This window comes from Galeopterus variegatus, unplaced genomic scaffold (assembly GCF_000696425.1).
Source record: "Galeopterus variegatus unplaced genomic scaffold, G_variegatus-3.0.2 Scaffold412, whole genome shotgun sequence".
Taxonomy (NCBI): Eukaryota; Metazoa; Chordata; class Mammalia; order Dermoptera; family Cynocephalidae; genus Galeopterus; species Galeopterus variegatus.
The window spans coordinates 155646-170323 of NW_007726523.1; the positions used below are offsets into that span (position 1 = coordinate 155646).

At 40.4% G+C, this 14678-nt stretch overlaps 1 protein-coding gene across 1 annotated transcript in view; it reads right to left on the minus strand.

Annotated features, from left to right (window-relative positions):
- KIF13A (kinesin family member 13A) overlaps positions 1–14678 on the minus strand; it is a 96660-nt gene that overhangs the window by 37865 nt on the left and 44117 nt on the right. The window contains 4 exon segments of the mRNA XM_008568477.1: positions 2571–2784; positions 9759–9925; positions 10016–10102; positions 12036–12166. Of these exon segments, the coding sequence (XP_008566699.1) occupies positions 2571–2784; positions 9759–9925; positions 10016–10102; positions 12036–12166 (599 nt within the window).

The following is a 14678-nucleotide window of genomic DNA, read 5'->3' on the forward strand; positions in this document are numbered from 1 at the left end:
GGGGGGGGGGGGGGGGGGGGGGGGGGGGGGGGGGGGGGGGGGGGGGGGGGGGGGGGGGGGGGGGGGGGGGGGGGGGGGGGGGGGGGGGGGGGGGGTGTGTGTGTGTGTGTGTGTGTGTGTGTGTGTGTGTGTGTGTGTGTGTGTGTGTGTGTGTGTGTGTGTGTAAAGCACTTCCTTAGCAGCAAGAATTCTCTTTCAACTCTCCATACAATAGCACTTGCTGATAAAAAGCTTCTCTCATAACACACTGACTTGGTCAAAATCCTATTATATGTTCTCTCAGCCATGTCTCTTGCCTCCATAGCATTTGTCAGTTACAACTTTTCATTTATTTCTATAATTATTTGACTAATGTCTGCCTCCCCCCTCTAGGTTGTGTGTGCTCCCTGAGCAGGCACCACAGCTTTTTCACTTGCCACTACACTTAGTTCCTAACGGAATGCATGGCCCATCTGTAGGGCATTCCAAAAATACCCACCCAATGAAAGAAAAGAGTACTTATGGATTTCACATTTGAATCTGGGTTCAAAGGTAATCCAGCCTAGTGGTTGCTCTGTGCCTTATATAGCTTCTCTTTTCTACCATTTATATACCCCCTGTTCTTACTCTATGGAAAATGAGCTTGGCGCATCCAAATCTCTTCTACTCCTCTCTCTTCACTTTAGAAGTGACAGAGCAGGCGCACTGCGAGGATGCTAAAATAGACACAATGGTTTTTCTAAATGGTATTACCATTTTCAATCACCCAGGCTTGGATTCTTTCAATGAGCACAGCCTTTTCTCTTTTTCCACAATATCCATACACACACACACAATAAAAACAAACACAGCCTTCTTGACTCTTCCTTTGAAACACAACTTAAATCTCTCTCTCTGTTTCTCATACCCCTGGTTCATGTCCTCCCAATAATCTTGCAGCACCCAGTCTCTTCCTCTTCCATTATAAGACAGTCCTTATAAAGACCCCTGCCTTCCTCAGGCCATTCACGGCTCAAAACTTTGCAGGGGTTCCTCTTCTCCGAAAGGATAAATCTTCAACATTCAAGTCCATATGCCTCCCACACACCTTATCCAATAGTTTTGGACTTAAATTCTCCCTACTTCTCTATAAATCACCTTCTAGACCAAACAAAAGTTCTCTTACAACCCCCAAATACAACTTACTCTTCTCCATTGCTTCCCATCTGTTTGTGCTAACCTGTCCATCCAAAATGCCCTCCTCTTCTCTCTGCCTATTCAAACTCCACCTTTGAAACTCACTTGAAATCCTTCCTTCTCCATGAAAATCTCTGCAGAAGATTCCACTTTTCTGGAGTCTTGTCCTCCACTGAACAACCAGCAAACTTACTGTGTGCTCTGCCCACCTGACAATCACATACTTGCCTGTCACTTCAATAAATTCACACAATCAATACATAAGATGTTGACTAAGTATCTACCATGTGACCATATCATTCTAGGCTCTAGGGATACTTTGATGAATGAAACATTTTCCCTACTCCAGGGGAGGAAAGAGACAACAAACAAATAACTACGTAACTGTAACAATTCCTATTGTTAACAAAACTGTTCTTTAAATTACTATTATAATTTAATTTTTCACATTATTTATATCTTGCTCTACATTTCAATTGGCAGAGAGAATAAACTACATTTCTAGTTTCTTTGTAATTCTCACCAGGTCTTAAATATACTTGATTCTCTGTCCCTCAACGTCTACGTAGGTAGAAGACCTTCATTATTTCACAACCCATCAACATTTACTTCTTACAAAACCATCCACCGCTAATAACATCTTAATTTTATCCAGCAAAACTTGGTGAAATTAGTATTGTAACCATTCTTATCTCTCTGTGTTTCTTTCTTTTCTTTTTTTTTTAAGTGGCTGGTTAGTATGGGATTGAATCCTGGGCCTTGGTGTTGGAGCGCCATGCTCTTACTGCCTGAGCTAAACGGCCATCCCTCATTCTTATCTCTTTGAATGACATTCTCAAAACATGTCCCTCTATTCTCTATTCCTTTTTTAAAAACTTAAGCCCCAAAGAAAATCAATCTGGAATTAAAGGAAGTGAAAAAAAATGTAACGTTTAACTGAAAAACACTATTTTTAAAAGCAACCCACCTTCTCTATCAGATATGTTTGCTTTTCTCTTTTATATTCTTTAGTAAATAGAGGTTATCAATGGGTACCAATTACCTTCAAGCTGGGTGTTGCTTAAGATTAAAGCCACCAGCTCGCAGTAAATGTGGAAAAGGTAGCTCTTCAGAAAAAGCACCATCTCATAAACCTTTGTCCATTTCTCCCAGGCATAGCAAAAATTATTCAAACTACCTTGGTTCCATTTTTACTAAGAGTAAAGGATGGGGTAAGGGGGTCTTTAACAGCTGACATTATAGTAAACATACTTAGGATGGGCAATATATTTGAAAGGAAAAGCCAACTGCCAACAAATCAGATATGGAACCAAGATTTCCTTCTTTGCTAGGAAAGACAGGCCTCATGAGTCCCTCACCCAAAGCCCTGTGGCCCTGCAGCCTTGACTCTGGGTCACCCAGGTCCCCGTTCTTACCTCTCCTCTGCCCACTGGGTCACCTTCTGCTGAGCTGTCTGGCTGCTGTAGGCCAGGCGATCAGGGCCACTGCTCTGTGGCTGCCTCTCGGGGGAGAGCTGCTGGCGGAGTTGCTCCAGCTCCCGCTCATACATGAGCCGCTGCTCCTCCAGGGCACTCCTTTTTTCTTCTAGGTATTGTTTCTCCAGGACCTGAACCACATTTTGAACTGGGTCTGGTGAGCCAAGAGATAAGGCAAGGTGTCTTCAGTGGTGGCTAAGACAGCCATCCATGCCGGGCACTGCAGCTGGCCAGGGCTTCATTGCACAAGAGCCATCTCCTACCCCAGAATCTGCCAGTCGGTACACTTGTGAGAGGCCTGAGGAGCCTCCTCTGATGAAATCCTCTCAATTTCTTTTTTACGAACATTTTAGATAAACATCCACTATGTTACTTTCTTTAATTTGATGATCTCATCCTAATGTATAGATAGATCATTAATCAGCAGATAGTGGAGGAGAAAGGGATGTGATCTATCCACTGAATAAACTTTATGACATCTAGAACACCTCCAAAGATGGAAGTACGCAAGATTTGTTTTTCATGGTAGTCGATTTTACGACCATTTAACATCGGTTTTAGTGTATGACAGGGTTTATGATTTTCATCACAAATCTTATTACTCTTGAATTTCTCTGAGATGGGAAGAAGTTTACGGGTCACAGCACATTTCTGAAAATACTGACTGAGTATATGGTCTGGCAATTTCTCAGGTGCTAAGAGGGCAATTCACTTGCAAAAGTAATAAGAACCTGCATCTGACATCTTATTGGTGCTGTTAAAGGGATCACCATCACACAACAGGTGAACAGGTACAGACATACAAACAGATCTTGCTCAAAGGGGCCACTATGATGACTAGTGGTTGTGGTGTAAGTGGGACTTGACTCTAAAGAGTTAATTGGCTGGGCAGGACATTAGCTTGCCAATGACCAATGAGCTAGATGCCATTGAGAAAGACGCACTGGCCTCATGTACAAAGAAAAAAGTTACTGACATCCCTGAGTATACAGACTGTAGAGAAACAGTATGTTGGACAATCTTGGTGGTAGAACAAGAAAATCACCAAGAAGTTCCTGGGAATGAGAGAGGATCTGTATTCTCAGACTGACCTGGGACATAATTTCCTCCTTGTACACTCACATGCTTGTCTGCTATTTGGTATTACTCATGCTATATTCCCACACACTGGCTCTCAGTTTAACTTCCAGGAATGAAGTTGGAAATTTAAGTGACTCAGGAAAATTTTTATGCAAGAACTACCTGATGATGGCTATGGACTGACTTTTCCAAAGTACCATATTAATTTGCGAAATAAACATGTAAATTGCACTAATTTTCTATACTAGCATTAAGAGAAAAGATAACACGTTAGCCTAAAAAAGTAAGGTTAAATAATGCAAAACAGAAAGTAACAAGCAATTTTTAAAAATTACAAGATATGCTCAGCATAAGTGCGTCATTTTAATAAAAATGACAAGTGCCATGGCAACAATAACCCTACTACCTACTGGCTACATCTCAGCTGCAAGTTCCACACCCTTTGCATGCATCATCTCATGAAAGCCTTGCAACACATCTAAGGGTGGATACCATCCTGATTTTCTTTTTTTTTTTCCAGTGGCTGGTCAGTACAGGGATAAAACCTTGGACCTTGGTGTTATCAGTGCCATGCTCTAAGCAACTGAGCTAACTGGCCAGCCCCATCGTAATTTTAAAGATGAGGAAACTGGGACTGAAAAGGGCTAAGTAGCTGACTTAAGATCACATAGCTAATCAGTGACACATCTAGGTTTTGAACTCAGATCACTAATTTGCTAATTAGCTAGGAGCTGTGGATTGATTGAATTTTGTCCCCCAAAGTTCACACATTAGAAGCTTAATTCCCACTGTAATTGTTGAGGGTGGGAAATCCTATTATGGTAATTGAAAGGTGGGGCCTTGAAGAGGTGATTAGACTGTAGGACCATGTCCTAATGAATGGATTAATAATAGTAGTCAGGGGCATGGTTCTGAGGGCTTTAAAAGAAGAGCACGTGAGAGTCTCTCTCTCTCTGCTCCACCACTTCCTGCCATGTGAGACCCCTGCATTGCTGTAAAGCCACTTCACCAAATGAGAAGATCCTCACCAGATGTGTTCCCTGAACTTTGGACTTCCCAGCCTCAGAAACTGCAAGCAATAAATTTCATTTTTTTACAAATCACCCGAGTTATTGGTACTTGGGTGTAAGCAACAGAAACAGACTAATACACTGAGGTAAGACATTAACTTGGTAATAAATTGATGTAGTATTTTTACCCCCAATGTTCCACCTAGAATTAGTACTCTGTTAAAGAGTAGGTACTTTAGGGCTGGCCAGTTAGCACACTTGGTTAGAATGTGATACTAATAACACCAAGTTCAAGGGTTTGGATCCCTGTACTGGCTAACTGCCAAATAAACAAACAAAACAAGAGTAGATACTTAAAAAAAAAAAAAAAAACTGTTCTTTGCTGATATAAAACTCTAAAATTCAGTATTTTTAAAAGAAGTAGAATAGTTTTTCTATAGAGTCCTGACAGAGTCCCCAAAGTGTATCATCTAAAAACTGATGGAAAATAAACTAAAAACAAACAAAAAACCCCTTACACAAAGGCAGATCATGGTGGGTGAATATTTTCTATTAGAGTAACAATCTATGTTTTCCAAAGCATTAGAACCCTCTGACATGTCCCTTTAACTTCTGAAGAAAATATGAGGAATACGGTGAACTTTTTTGAGTCTGAAAAAGTTTTAAATTTAAGAGCTAGAGAAGAAAAGTTCTCTCAGAACTTTTAAAATATATATTTCTCAAACAGTTTAAAAAGAAAGGACAGGGTGCTCACCATCTACTTATATTTACAGAGAGCCTTACTTTGAAGGATCCTAACTGTCCTAACTTAGTGTTTATGAATCTTTTCCAGAAACAGTGGAAAACACACCATTTTAAAACACACCAGGTTCCGTGCCAATGTAGAGGCCACATGACTGGGGCTCTTTAAAAATGCATTGGCAGCTGCCATGACGTAGCACAGACACTACTCACTAGCCTTCATCAGTGGCCACAAATCAACATGCAGATGTGGAAGAGAGAGCAGCTCGATGTGTTCTTCCCCCGTAATCCCCACAGGACAGCCCCGTAAGCCCCACGCTGGATACTCCCAGCTCTGCCCTGGTCCCCCACAAACCTGGTGGAGGCCTAAGTGCGGGGTTTTTGTTTTACCTCTGATCCCAACACCAGTCTGGAAACACCTTTCTCATAAACATCTTTGATAACAATTTCTTTTCAAATCAATTAACCACTTTGAAGCCTTGAAACTGTACACAGCATATTTTTTTGTTTTTCCTTTTTGTCTTTTTTCGTGACTGTTAACAGGATCGCAATCCTCAGTGTCACGCCCGTACCGCGACCGGCAACGGGATCGCAACCCTCGGTGTCGCGCCCGCACCGCGCTCAACCAGTGAGCGGACCGGTCTCTATATGGGATCCGAACCCTTGGCGGGAGCGCTGCCGCGCTCCCAAGCACCGCACTCTACCGAGTGCGCCACCGGGCTGGCCCATACACAGCATATTTTTAAACAGAGCATCCTAATCAGTTAGTCAATCTGACTCTATAAAGTAGTACAGGATAGAAGCCAAAGATTATTTGGTCTGTTCTCAAATAAGCAATCAAATACCAGGAGATTGTTTGCAGTTTTATTCCCCTCCACACCCACCTCCCCATCACTTTCCTCTTCTTGAATGAACTGTTTTAAAATTCGGTGAGCCTCATACCTAAGGCCAAGATATCAAAGAGGTAAATATTTTAGGAAGAGAGAAAGAACCACATTTACTTTGGGCATAACACCTTCTCTTCTTCATTAGTTTACCCTTTCCCGGTAGGAAACTATGAAATGAGCTCAATCTGACCTATCATCTCGAGAATGGCAGAGAGGATGGTGGTGGTAGTGGTGCTGGTCAGAGGGTATTTATGTGAGAAAGAGAACTGAAATTAATTCACATCAAGATGTTGAAAGGACTGAATTGAAGGAAAGTAAGATCCTTAGGGAAAAGAAGAAGTTTTAATCCCAGATGGAATAAATTGGCTCTCTGACCCTTTGCCAGCCCCTTAATTGCTCTTTATTTTAGAGCTACCATTGACTCTGCAAAAACAGATGAGTGTCTGATTCTTATTTTGAATGCTTGGGGAAAAAGTCTATTTGCCTTTTCCTTTTAATTCAAATGAATTGGGTTTTAGAGCAGTATTTACCCTAGAGACTCAAAAAAACGTTATTCTAGTCTACTACTGCGCTAATGTAGGTGAATATACATCTGGCAGTACTACTGCCCTGAACTGTTGTGCTGTCAATAGCAATAAAGCCATCAGTAACAGTAGTGATAATACCAATAATACTTTTCAGTGCTGTTGGATGCAAAGGGAAAAGAACAGCTGTCAGATTTGAACTATTGGCAAGGTAACAGGATTGGGACATGGGGGTGGGTCATCACTGAAAAGGAACGTTCCTCAATCAAGAATACAGAGTACGTTCATCAAGCAGAAAACTTCGGCTTCTTCCCAATTATGTATGTTAGATTTTGCCAAAGCATGTAGCACAAGCATCAATCAGCAGCACTGCTAAAAACCAGTCAAGCTCCCTCATGCTAATGCCAGTCAGTTGAAAACCTTTATCCCAGTGCTTGTGGAGAAGCTTCGTCTGGAACCACATGAGAGGGAAGAGAATCTTCAAATAGGACCACCAAGGGGACGACCACCAAGCAGACAGACTTATTATTGGGAAACCACCTAGTAGTAGAGGTAAATCTTGTGATCACTGTCTGGCCACCAGCAAGTTAGCACTTGTATTGGAGCATGTCTGTGCGCCCCAGAGGGAAGATACATTTACCAATGGAATTGGGTATGGGGTTGACAAGGGGGAAACATTACTTTATGCAGACAAAATCAACACTGGAGAGCAAGACCTGACCTGGGACACAAATGAATAACTCATGTTAAGACCAAGAGCCAGGCCACTGATGACTCTAGTTTGGCCAAGAGGACTTGGGGAATTAACAAATGCTTACTCAATACTCACTGGTTACTCAGGGGTTTAATTTATATGTAAGAAGGTAGCAATTGGATAAAATCATAAATCTGTGGTCTGGGATGGATAAACGATTAAATTGATACCACCTGGATACTCTGCAGAATTAAAGAATGGAGACATCTAGAATTCTATAGACTCATCTGAAGAAATAAGTTCTCTCCAAATGGGGGTTCCTACACCTGGAGTTTGGTGCATACTTCCTCCTGTCATACCCTGCCACAACATGTAGCCACTAAGGCTTCCAGAAAATCACTCACAGGAGACCTGCTGCTCAGTTGTGTTGTTAAATAACCCCATTTAATGACTCATTGAATAATGATGGATCATAAGCATGATTCTAATGTCTGAACATCACTTCGGAATGTCTTCTGGGATTCCTCCCAATTGGTGGGCCATTATCAGAGTGGATCAAAGCTTGATTTCTAGCTGTGGTCCACCATGCAGCGTCAAAAGCCCCAGCAGCCAATGGTAATACCCTAATTTTAATGTTTTAAAAAGAAATTATCAAACTTCTTTCAGAAAGTTTTTTTTTTCTTTTTAGTGTGGTTCTATATAAATACATTATACACAGTCTGGTCTTTTCTTTATACTTCATTATTATCATTATTATAATTTTAAAAAGGGGTCCCTGTGGCTAAAAATCCACAAATAGAGATCAATAAGAGGGTCAGTCTTTATTCCTGCAACAGAATCCCCAATCTGATATGCCAGAGATCTGACTGACAGTTCTCTAGCCATGCTCAAAGTCTTCCCACATAGGCTTATTCAAAGAGCAGAGTGAGAAAGTCAATGTTTAAGGGAAGAGCTCAAGTGTCAAAAACAAAATGCTCTCCATGCCCCCTGTCAGAGTCAGGTAGAGGCTGACCGTCTTAGGGCCCTAGGGTCCTGGAAGTCCTTCCTGGTCCAAATTAGGGATCCTTAGGTGCCCCAATAACAGATGAATGGGAAAGTGAGGTTGGAAGGAGCCCAGAAACTTTCTCAGGTGCCCCTAAATGTAGCCTCAATTTCATCCTTGTAAAATAGTTCTAGTCCCAAAAATGCGGTCTTGTGCCTGACAAAAAAGGGAACTTTCCCATTTGGCTTTTAAATCCCAGGCACCAAGTCTGGGAATTAGGAAATCGGGAGATGGGAAAAGGAAGTGGCAGATTTATAAAATGGCAAGCAAGGAAAGAGTCTGATGTTTTATTTTACTGAATGCATGCAGGTGTGTATAAGCAGAGAGGACAAAAGAGGAGGTAAAATGGAATACTGACTTTGAGATACAGAGAGAAAGAACTTTAATATAAACACTGAAAACCTCCTAGAAAGAGGGATCCAGAAATAATGCTTTAAGGAGAATCTCTTCTTCAGAGATCTGAGACAGGGTGAAGTGTAGGTCAAGTAAAGCCTATAAGGCACTTCATTTTAACTGTCATTTTTGTAAAAGTTACTGCAGCTTATTAAATAAGTCTCATTGCAGGTACAATTTCCAGTTGAATTCACAGTAAAATGTTTTGATTTTTTCCTCTCCATTAGATTCTACTTGAAATTCCTGTATTCATATTCTCTTGGGGATTTTCATACTCTCAAGGATTCAGAAATGACAGGCTCAATAACAGGCAATTTGATAAGGAATACTGTCAAAATCATTCAGTACTCAAAGAATCATGAAGATGTTACCACAACTGGCTTGGGAATAACGGATCTCAAAAAAAGGGACAGGAGCTGGCACCTCAGTTGGTTAGAGCATGACATTTGACATAATAAAACTAAGGTCAAGGGTTTGGATCCCCATTACAGCCAGCTGCACCTCCCTACCCCCCACCTCCAAAAAAAAAATAAAAAGAAAAAAGGGACCATACACTTTCTGGTAATACCTGATGGAGAAGACCATCCCCTGAAATCTTTCCATTAGCTCTTCAATGATGGCCTTTTTAGAACATTAACAATTTTATGTTTCTAAATTTCAGAATGAGACTTCAATTCTATACATACTTATCCCTCATGGAAAGGTATGAGATGAGGAACTAACTGCCCATGATGCTGGAATACAGTTAGGGTCTTACCATTGCTATTCAGCGTTTTCATGATAACTTCCATCTGTGCAAACTCATAGTTATAGTCCGGTTCTGAGGAAGCCTCGCTGGCTGCATCCAGGTCATGCTCTGGAGGACCCGTTTCTTTTTCAAAGTCTTTCAACCAATCTCGACGTTTCCTCTTAGGTAAATTAATTCTGTGGGGTTTTTCACCATTAGAGTAAATTGACACTTAAATAAATAACAGAAAAAAATGTATAAGAAAATAGAGAACACAAAGATTTTACCTAAAAAAGTGGTTATTTCCCCACAGGATTCTATCGCCATGCCACAGCTGGGTGGTACTGCACACCAGGGTGCCATTTACACAGGACCTGAAAGAACATGGGGAAGTCATCAGGTGAATGGGAAATAGCACAACACCCAGACCCAGTAGCCAAAGAGATAAATGGGGGAAAACTCTCTTAATAGATGTATTCCAATTAATACATGAAGAAGACATAACAGAATTTATAACCACTATCAAAACACACAATGTAAGCAATGATGATCAAGGGCTGCCAATGACACTAAACAGTGACAATCTGACCTAATGAGCTCCTGATGGGGAGAGAAAACACCACCTATGGGATATTCTTGTCAAAATTTGAGATGAAGCTGACTAAGCTGCTATATCTAAATGTCAATTTAGGAAATAAAGAGGACAGTGGACGATGTTAAATGACACCATGGGATGCAGTGAGCAAAATCCTAACTGTGAGAAACTCTAGGACCAACAACTAGGTTGTCAACAAATGAAATACAAGGAAAATGAGGGGGCGGAGAGAAGAGGATGAGAGAAAGGAGAGAGAAACTGTTAGATATACATACACAGGAAGAAAGGAAGGAGAAACCCATATGCTAAAAGAGATCTAAAAGACATATTAAAAAAACAGCAGTCATTGAATCTTACCTGGATCCTAATGTCAAGAAACAGCTGACAAATAACATTTATGAGACAACTGGTGAAATTTAAACACTGGCTAGACATATAATGCTTAATAAGGAATTACTGTTAATTATTTGAGGTGTGATGGTATTGAAACTATGTTTAAGGACCTTTATCTTTTAGAGATATGTACTCAGATACTTATGAATACAATGTTATAATATCTGAAATTTGCTTTAAAATAATCCAGAGGGGAGGGAGGAGATATGGAAGGTATATAAATTAAACAAAATTGTCTATAAGGTGCTCATTTTTCAAGCTGGATGATAGATACACGGGGATTTGTTATACTATTCTCTCCACTTTCATATGTTTGAAATTGCCCATAGTAAGAACTTGGGAGCAAACATGAAAAGAATACCGGTCTTAAATCCTAAAAACCTATCAAACAAACCGTAGAAATAAAACAAATAACTGAGGGCAGGGAGACAACTCTGCCAGTGTTTGTTACTTTGCAGATAGCACACCATAAATGATGTGCACTGTGTCTCTCGGTTTGCTTATGCGTCTCGGGCTTGTCCGAAACAAGTCTTGAAGCAGCAGCAACTCTGCCCTGTTGACATTTAGAGGAGGTCTTTCAACACTGCAGGCTTTCCTTACATTGCAACTTTGCTACAGCTTACTGGCTGTCAATGGGCTGTGAAGTCAGTAGGCTGAATAACACACTGCAAAAGATTTTGTAGGGTTTCCTGCTTATTAGAAGATCTCATCAACTGATCCTTTGACACAGTTAAAGCATTGTCACTGACTGTTTTTCAGGGTGGAGGAAAAGTCCTTTGGAATTTTTTAGCACTGACAATTTTAGTCTTCTCATTAATGTTCCCCCTGCCTAAAAGCAGAGGTTTTGCTGGTAATTTAAAAACAAAACAAAACATGGAGGGGGGTAATTAATGAATTAATTAAAGGTTAATCTGCTAAAGGATTGTCAGGGGTAGTTTGATGGAAAAAACATAATATTATTTTGAGTTTTAATTTTCCAATAAGTTACTTTTCTCACATAATCTCATTACCTGACTCCTAATCTTTATAGGGCTCTAAAGCTCAGAGTTACAGAGTTCTAGTACAACCAGAACTCACACAGGAAAATAATCACTCCTTCATAGTAATATTTCAACACTGGTGACTAAGGTTTTATTGATAATAATAGAGCTGGTGCTCTTAAATGTTGCTATACCCCGTCTACAATAGGAAAACAAATACCCTGAGGACCCAGTATATCCTTAACTTTGACATAACTCAAGCAAACAAACAGAGAGAGGCAGCCTCCTCCTGAAAATAAGGCGCACAAGATATGTGAAGTTGCTGTTTACTTTTATTACCTTGCATTTTCCTTCGGAGTAAGAGTGACATCTCCATCAGATGCAATGTCGATCTCACAGTGCTCAGACTGAATACCTATGCCAAAGAGCTGGATATCCTGAGAGGTATCTGCACCCACCCTGGTATGATCCTATTAATGGATTAAAAAAACAAACAAAAAACCTCACACTTATAGGTAACTCAATGAAAATTTGTTGCAATCAATTTCAGTAAACCAGCAGCATATGCACGACAGTACTAGATAATTCACACTAGATATATGAAGGTTAGAAATTAAAAGCTTTACCTTAACACAGTAATTTTTTTGGGAAAAAAAAGAGTTTAAATACTATGAAAAGAAAAAATACTTGATCAACAGTGATTAGATATTGTTTTAAAATATAAAGAAATTGGACTTGACAGTAGAATACCATGTGTTCCAATTGTGACTTGTCCACTTAGTATTTAAATTATCACAGGCCGGCCATTTTATTCTCTGCACCTCAGTTTCTTACTTTGCAAAACTAAGACGATATTATCTATTTGATCTACTTGACATGATTCTTTTAAGGACCATCTGAGTTAACAGTGAAAGTGTTTGGAAAACAGTTATATAAATTTAGAACCACTAAAAAGCAGTTTCATGAAAAATCATATTTTATTTATGTATTTTGGTGTCTGGCTGGTACAGGGATCTGAACCCTTGCTCTTGGTGTTACGAGGCTGCTCTCTAACCAGCTGAGCTAATCAGCCAGCCCTGTGAAGTCATATTTTTTTTTTTTGTCTTTTTCATTTTTTATTTTTATTTTTTTTGTCTTTTTCTGTGTCCGGCAACGGATCGCAACCCTCAGTGTTGCCCCCGTACCGGACCGGGGACCGGCAACGGGATTGCAACCCTCGGTGTTGCTCCCGCGCCTCGCTCAGCCAGTGAGCGGGAACCGGTCTGTATGTGGGATCCGAACCCTCGGGCGGGAGTGCCGCCGCGCTTCCCAAGCGGCGCACTATCCAGTGCGCCACCGGGCCGGCCCATATTTTAACATATAAACATTTTTATTTTTGGCAGCTGGTTGGTACAGGAATCCAAACTGTTGACTTTCATATTATCAGCACCATGCTCTACTGAATGAACTAACCAGCCAGCCCAAGTATATAACTTTTAAAATGCTAAAAATATTTGAGTTTAAAAAAAAAAAAAAAAAAAAAAAAAAGATGACTGGTAAGGGGATCTTAACCCTTGACTTGGTGTTCTCAGCACCACGCTCTCCAAAGTGAGCCACAGGCCAGCCCCTGAGTTTCTAATACAATGCCAATATAACAGAGTATTGAAGCTTGTGGATTACAAATCACAAATCAGTGTGATTTTAAGTCCCTTGACCCTCTCACAAACAAGGACTGTGCCTATTGGTGATTCAGTCATTGCTCATCCCCTGTTGCAGTGGATTGAATTATGCCCCCCCAAAAAACTCATTGAAGCTAAAATTGTGTCTCCCAAGTTTCAAGTTTTATGTATTAGAAACTTAGCCCCCACTGTGACTGTTAAAGCGGGTGGGAAATCCTATTATGGTAATTGAAAGGTGGGACCTTGAAGACGTGATTGAATTGTAGGACCGTGCAGTAGTGAATGGGTTAATAATGGTGGTCGGGCGTGGTTCTGGAGGGCTTTAAAAGGAGAGGAGAGTCATCTCTCTCTCTGCATCCACCATCTTGCAATGTGAGACCCCTGAGCCACTGTCGCCACAAACAGATGGACTTTGGACTTCCCAGCCTCAGAAACTGTAAGCAATACATTTTGTTTTCTTTCTAAATTACCCAGTTCCAGCTATTTTTGTTATAAGCAACAGAAACAGACTAATACACCTGCTCATTCATAGAGCAATTTTTTCTATTGCTCTAAAAATCATTTTATCACTATGATAATAATACCTTCCTATCCAACAAAGAAGGTGTAAGGTTTATCTTTCAAAATTAAGATTTCAGAAACAATGCCTTAATCATTTCATTCATAAATGAACAGATTTTAAGTCCTTTAGAAGACTCTCAATAGGTCAGGGGCTATCTGCATCGTCTTTATGTCTCTGGAAAGAGTAAAAAGGATCATAGAAGATTGAGACTCCTTGCTTCAATTCTCTCCATTGCATTTTGTATATTCACTAGGCAGATCAGAATCCTTCCTAAGGCACCTATTTAACCTTTCTCACAAGTGAGTAATACCTCTGCCTTTAGAGATTTAGGTGTGTGGACAGTTTATGTTCCTTGGTAGTTATTTAAATACTATCACATAAACGAGGGCACTTCAAAAAGTTTGTGGAAAGATTTGTATTATCTTTTAATTCTATTTTTCCACAAATTTTTTGAAGTACCCTCATATTTATATACTACCATAACTTTGAAAGTGTGTGTGTGGGGGGCGGGGGGGTTAAAAATGCCTTCATGAGCAGCTGAATGTCCTGTGTCAGTCAGGGTACCCTATGTCAATGTCAATCAGGTGCCCTATTTCAAACAGATGTCTTATTTCTCCCTTAACAAAATTAACCAGCAGTTCTAAATGTGTGGTCGGAGAACCCCTGGGTTCTCTGAGAACCTTTCAGGAGGCCTATGAGGTCAAAACTACTTTAAGAAAAATACTAGGATGCTATTTACCTTTGCTGTCTGATTTTATCATG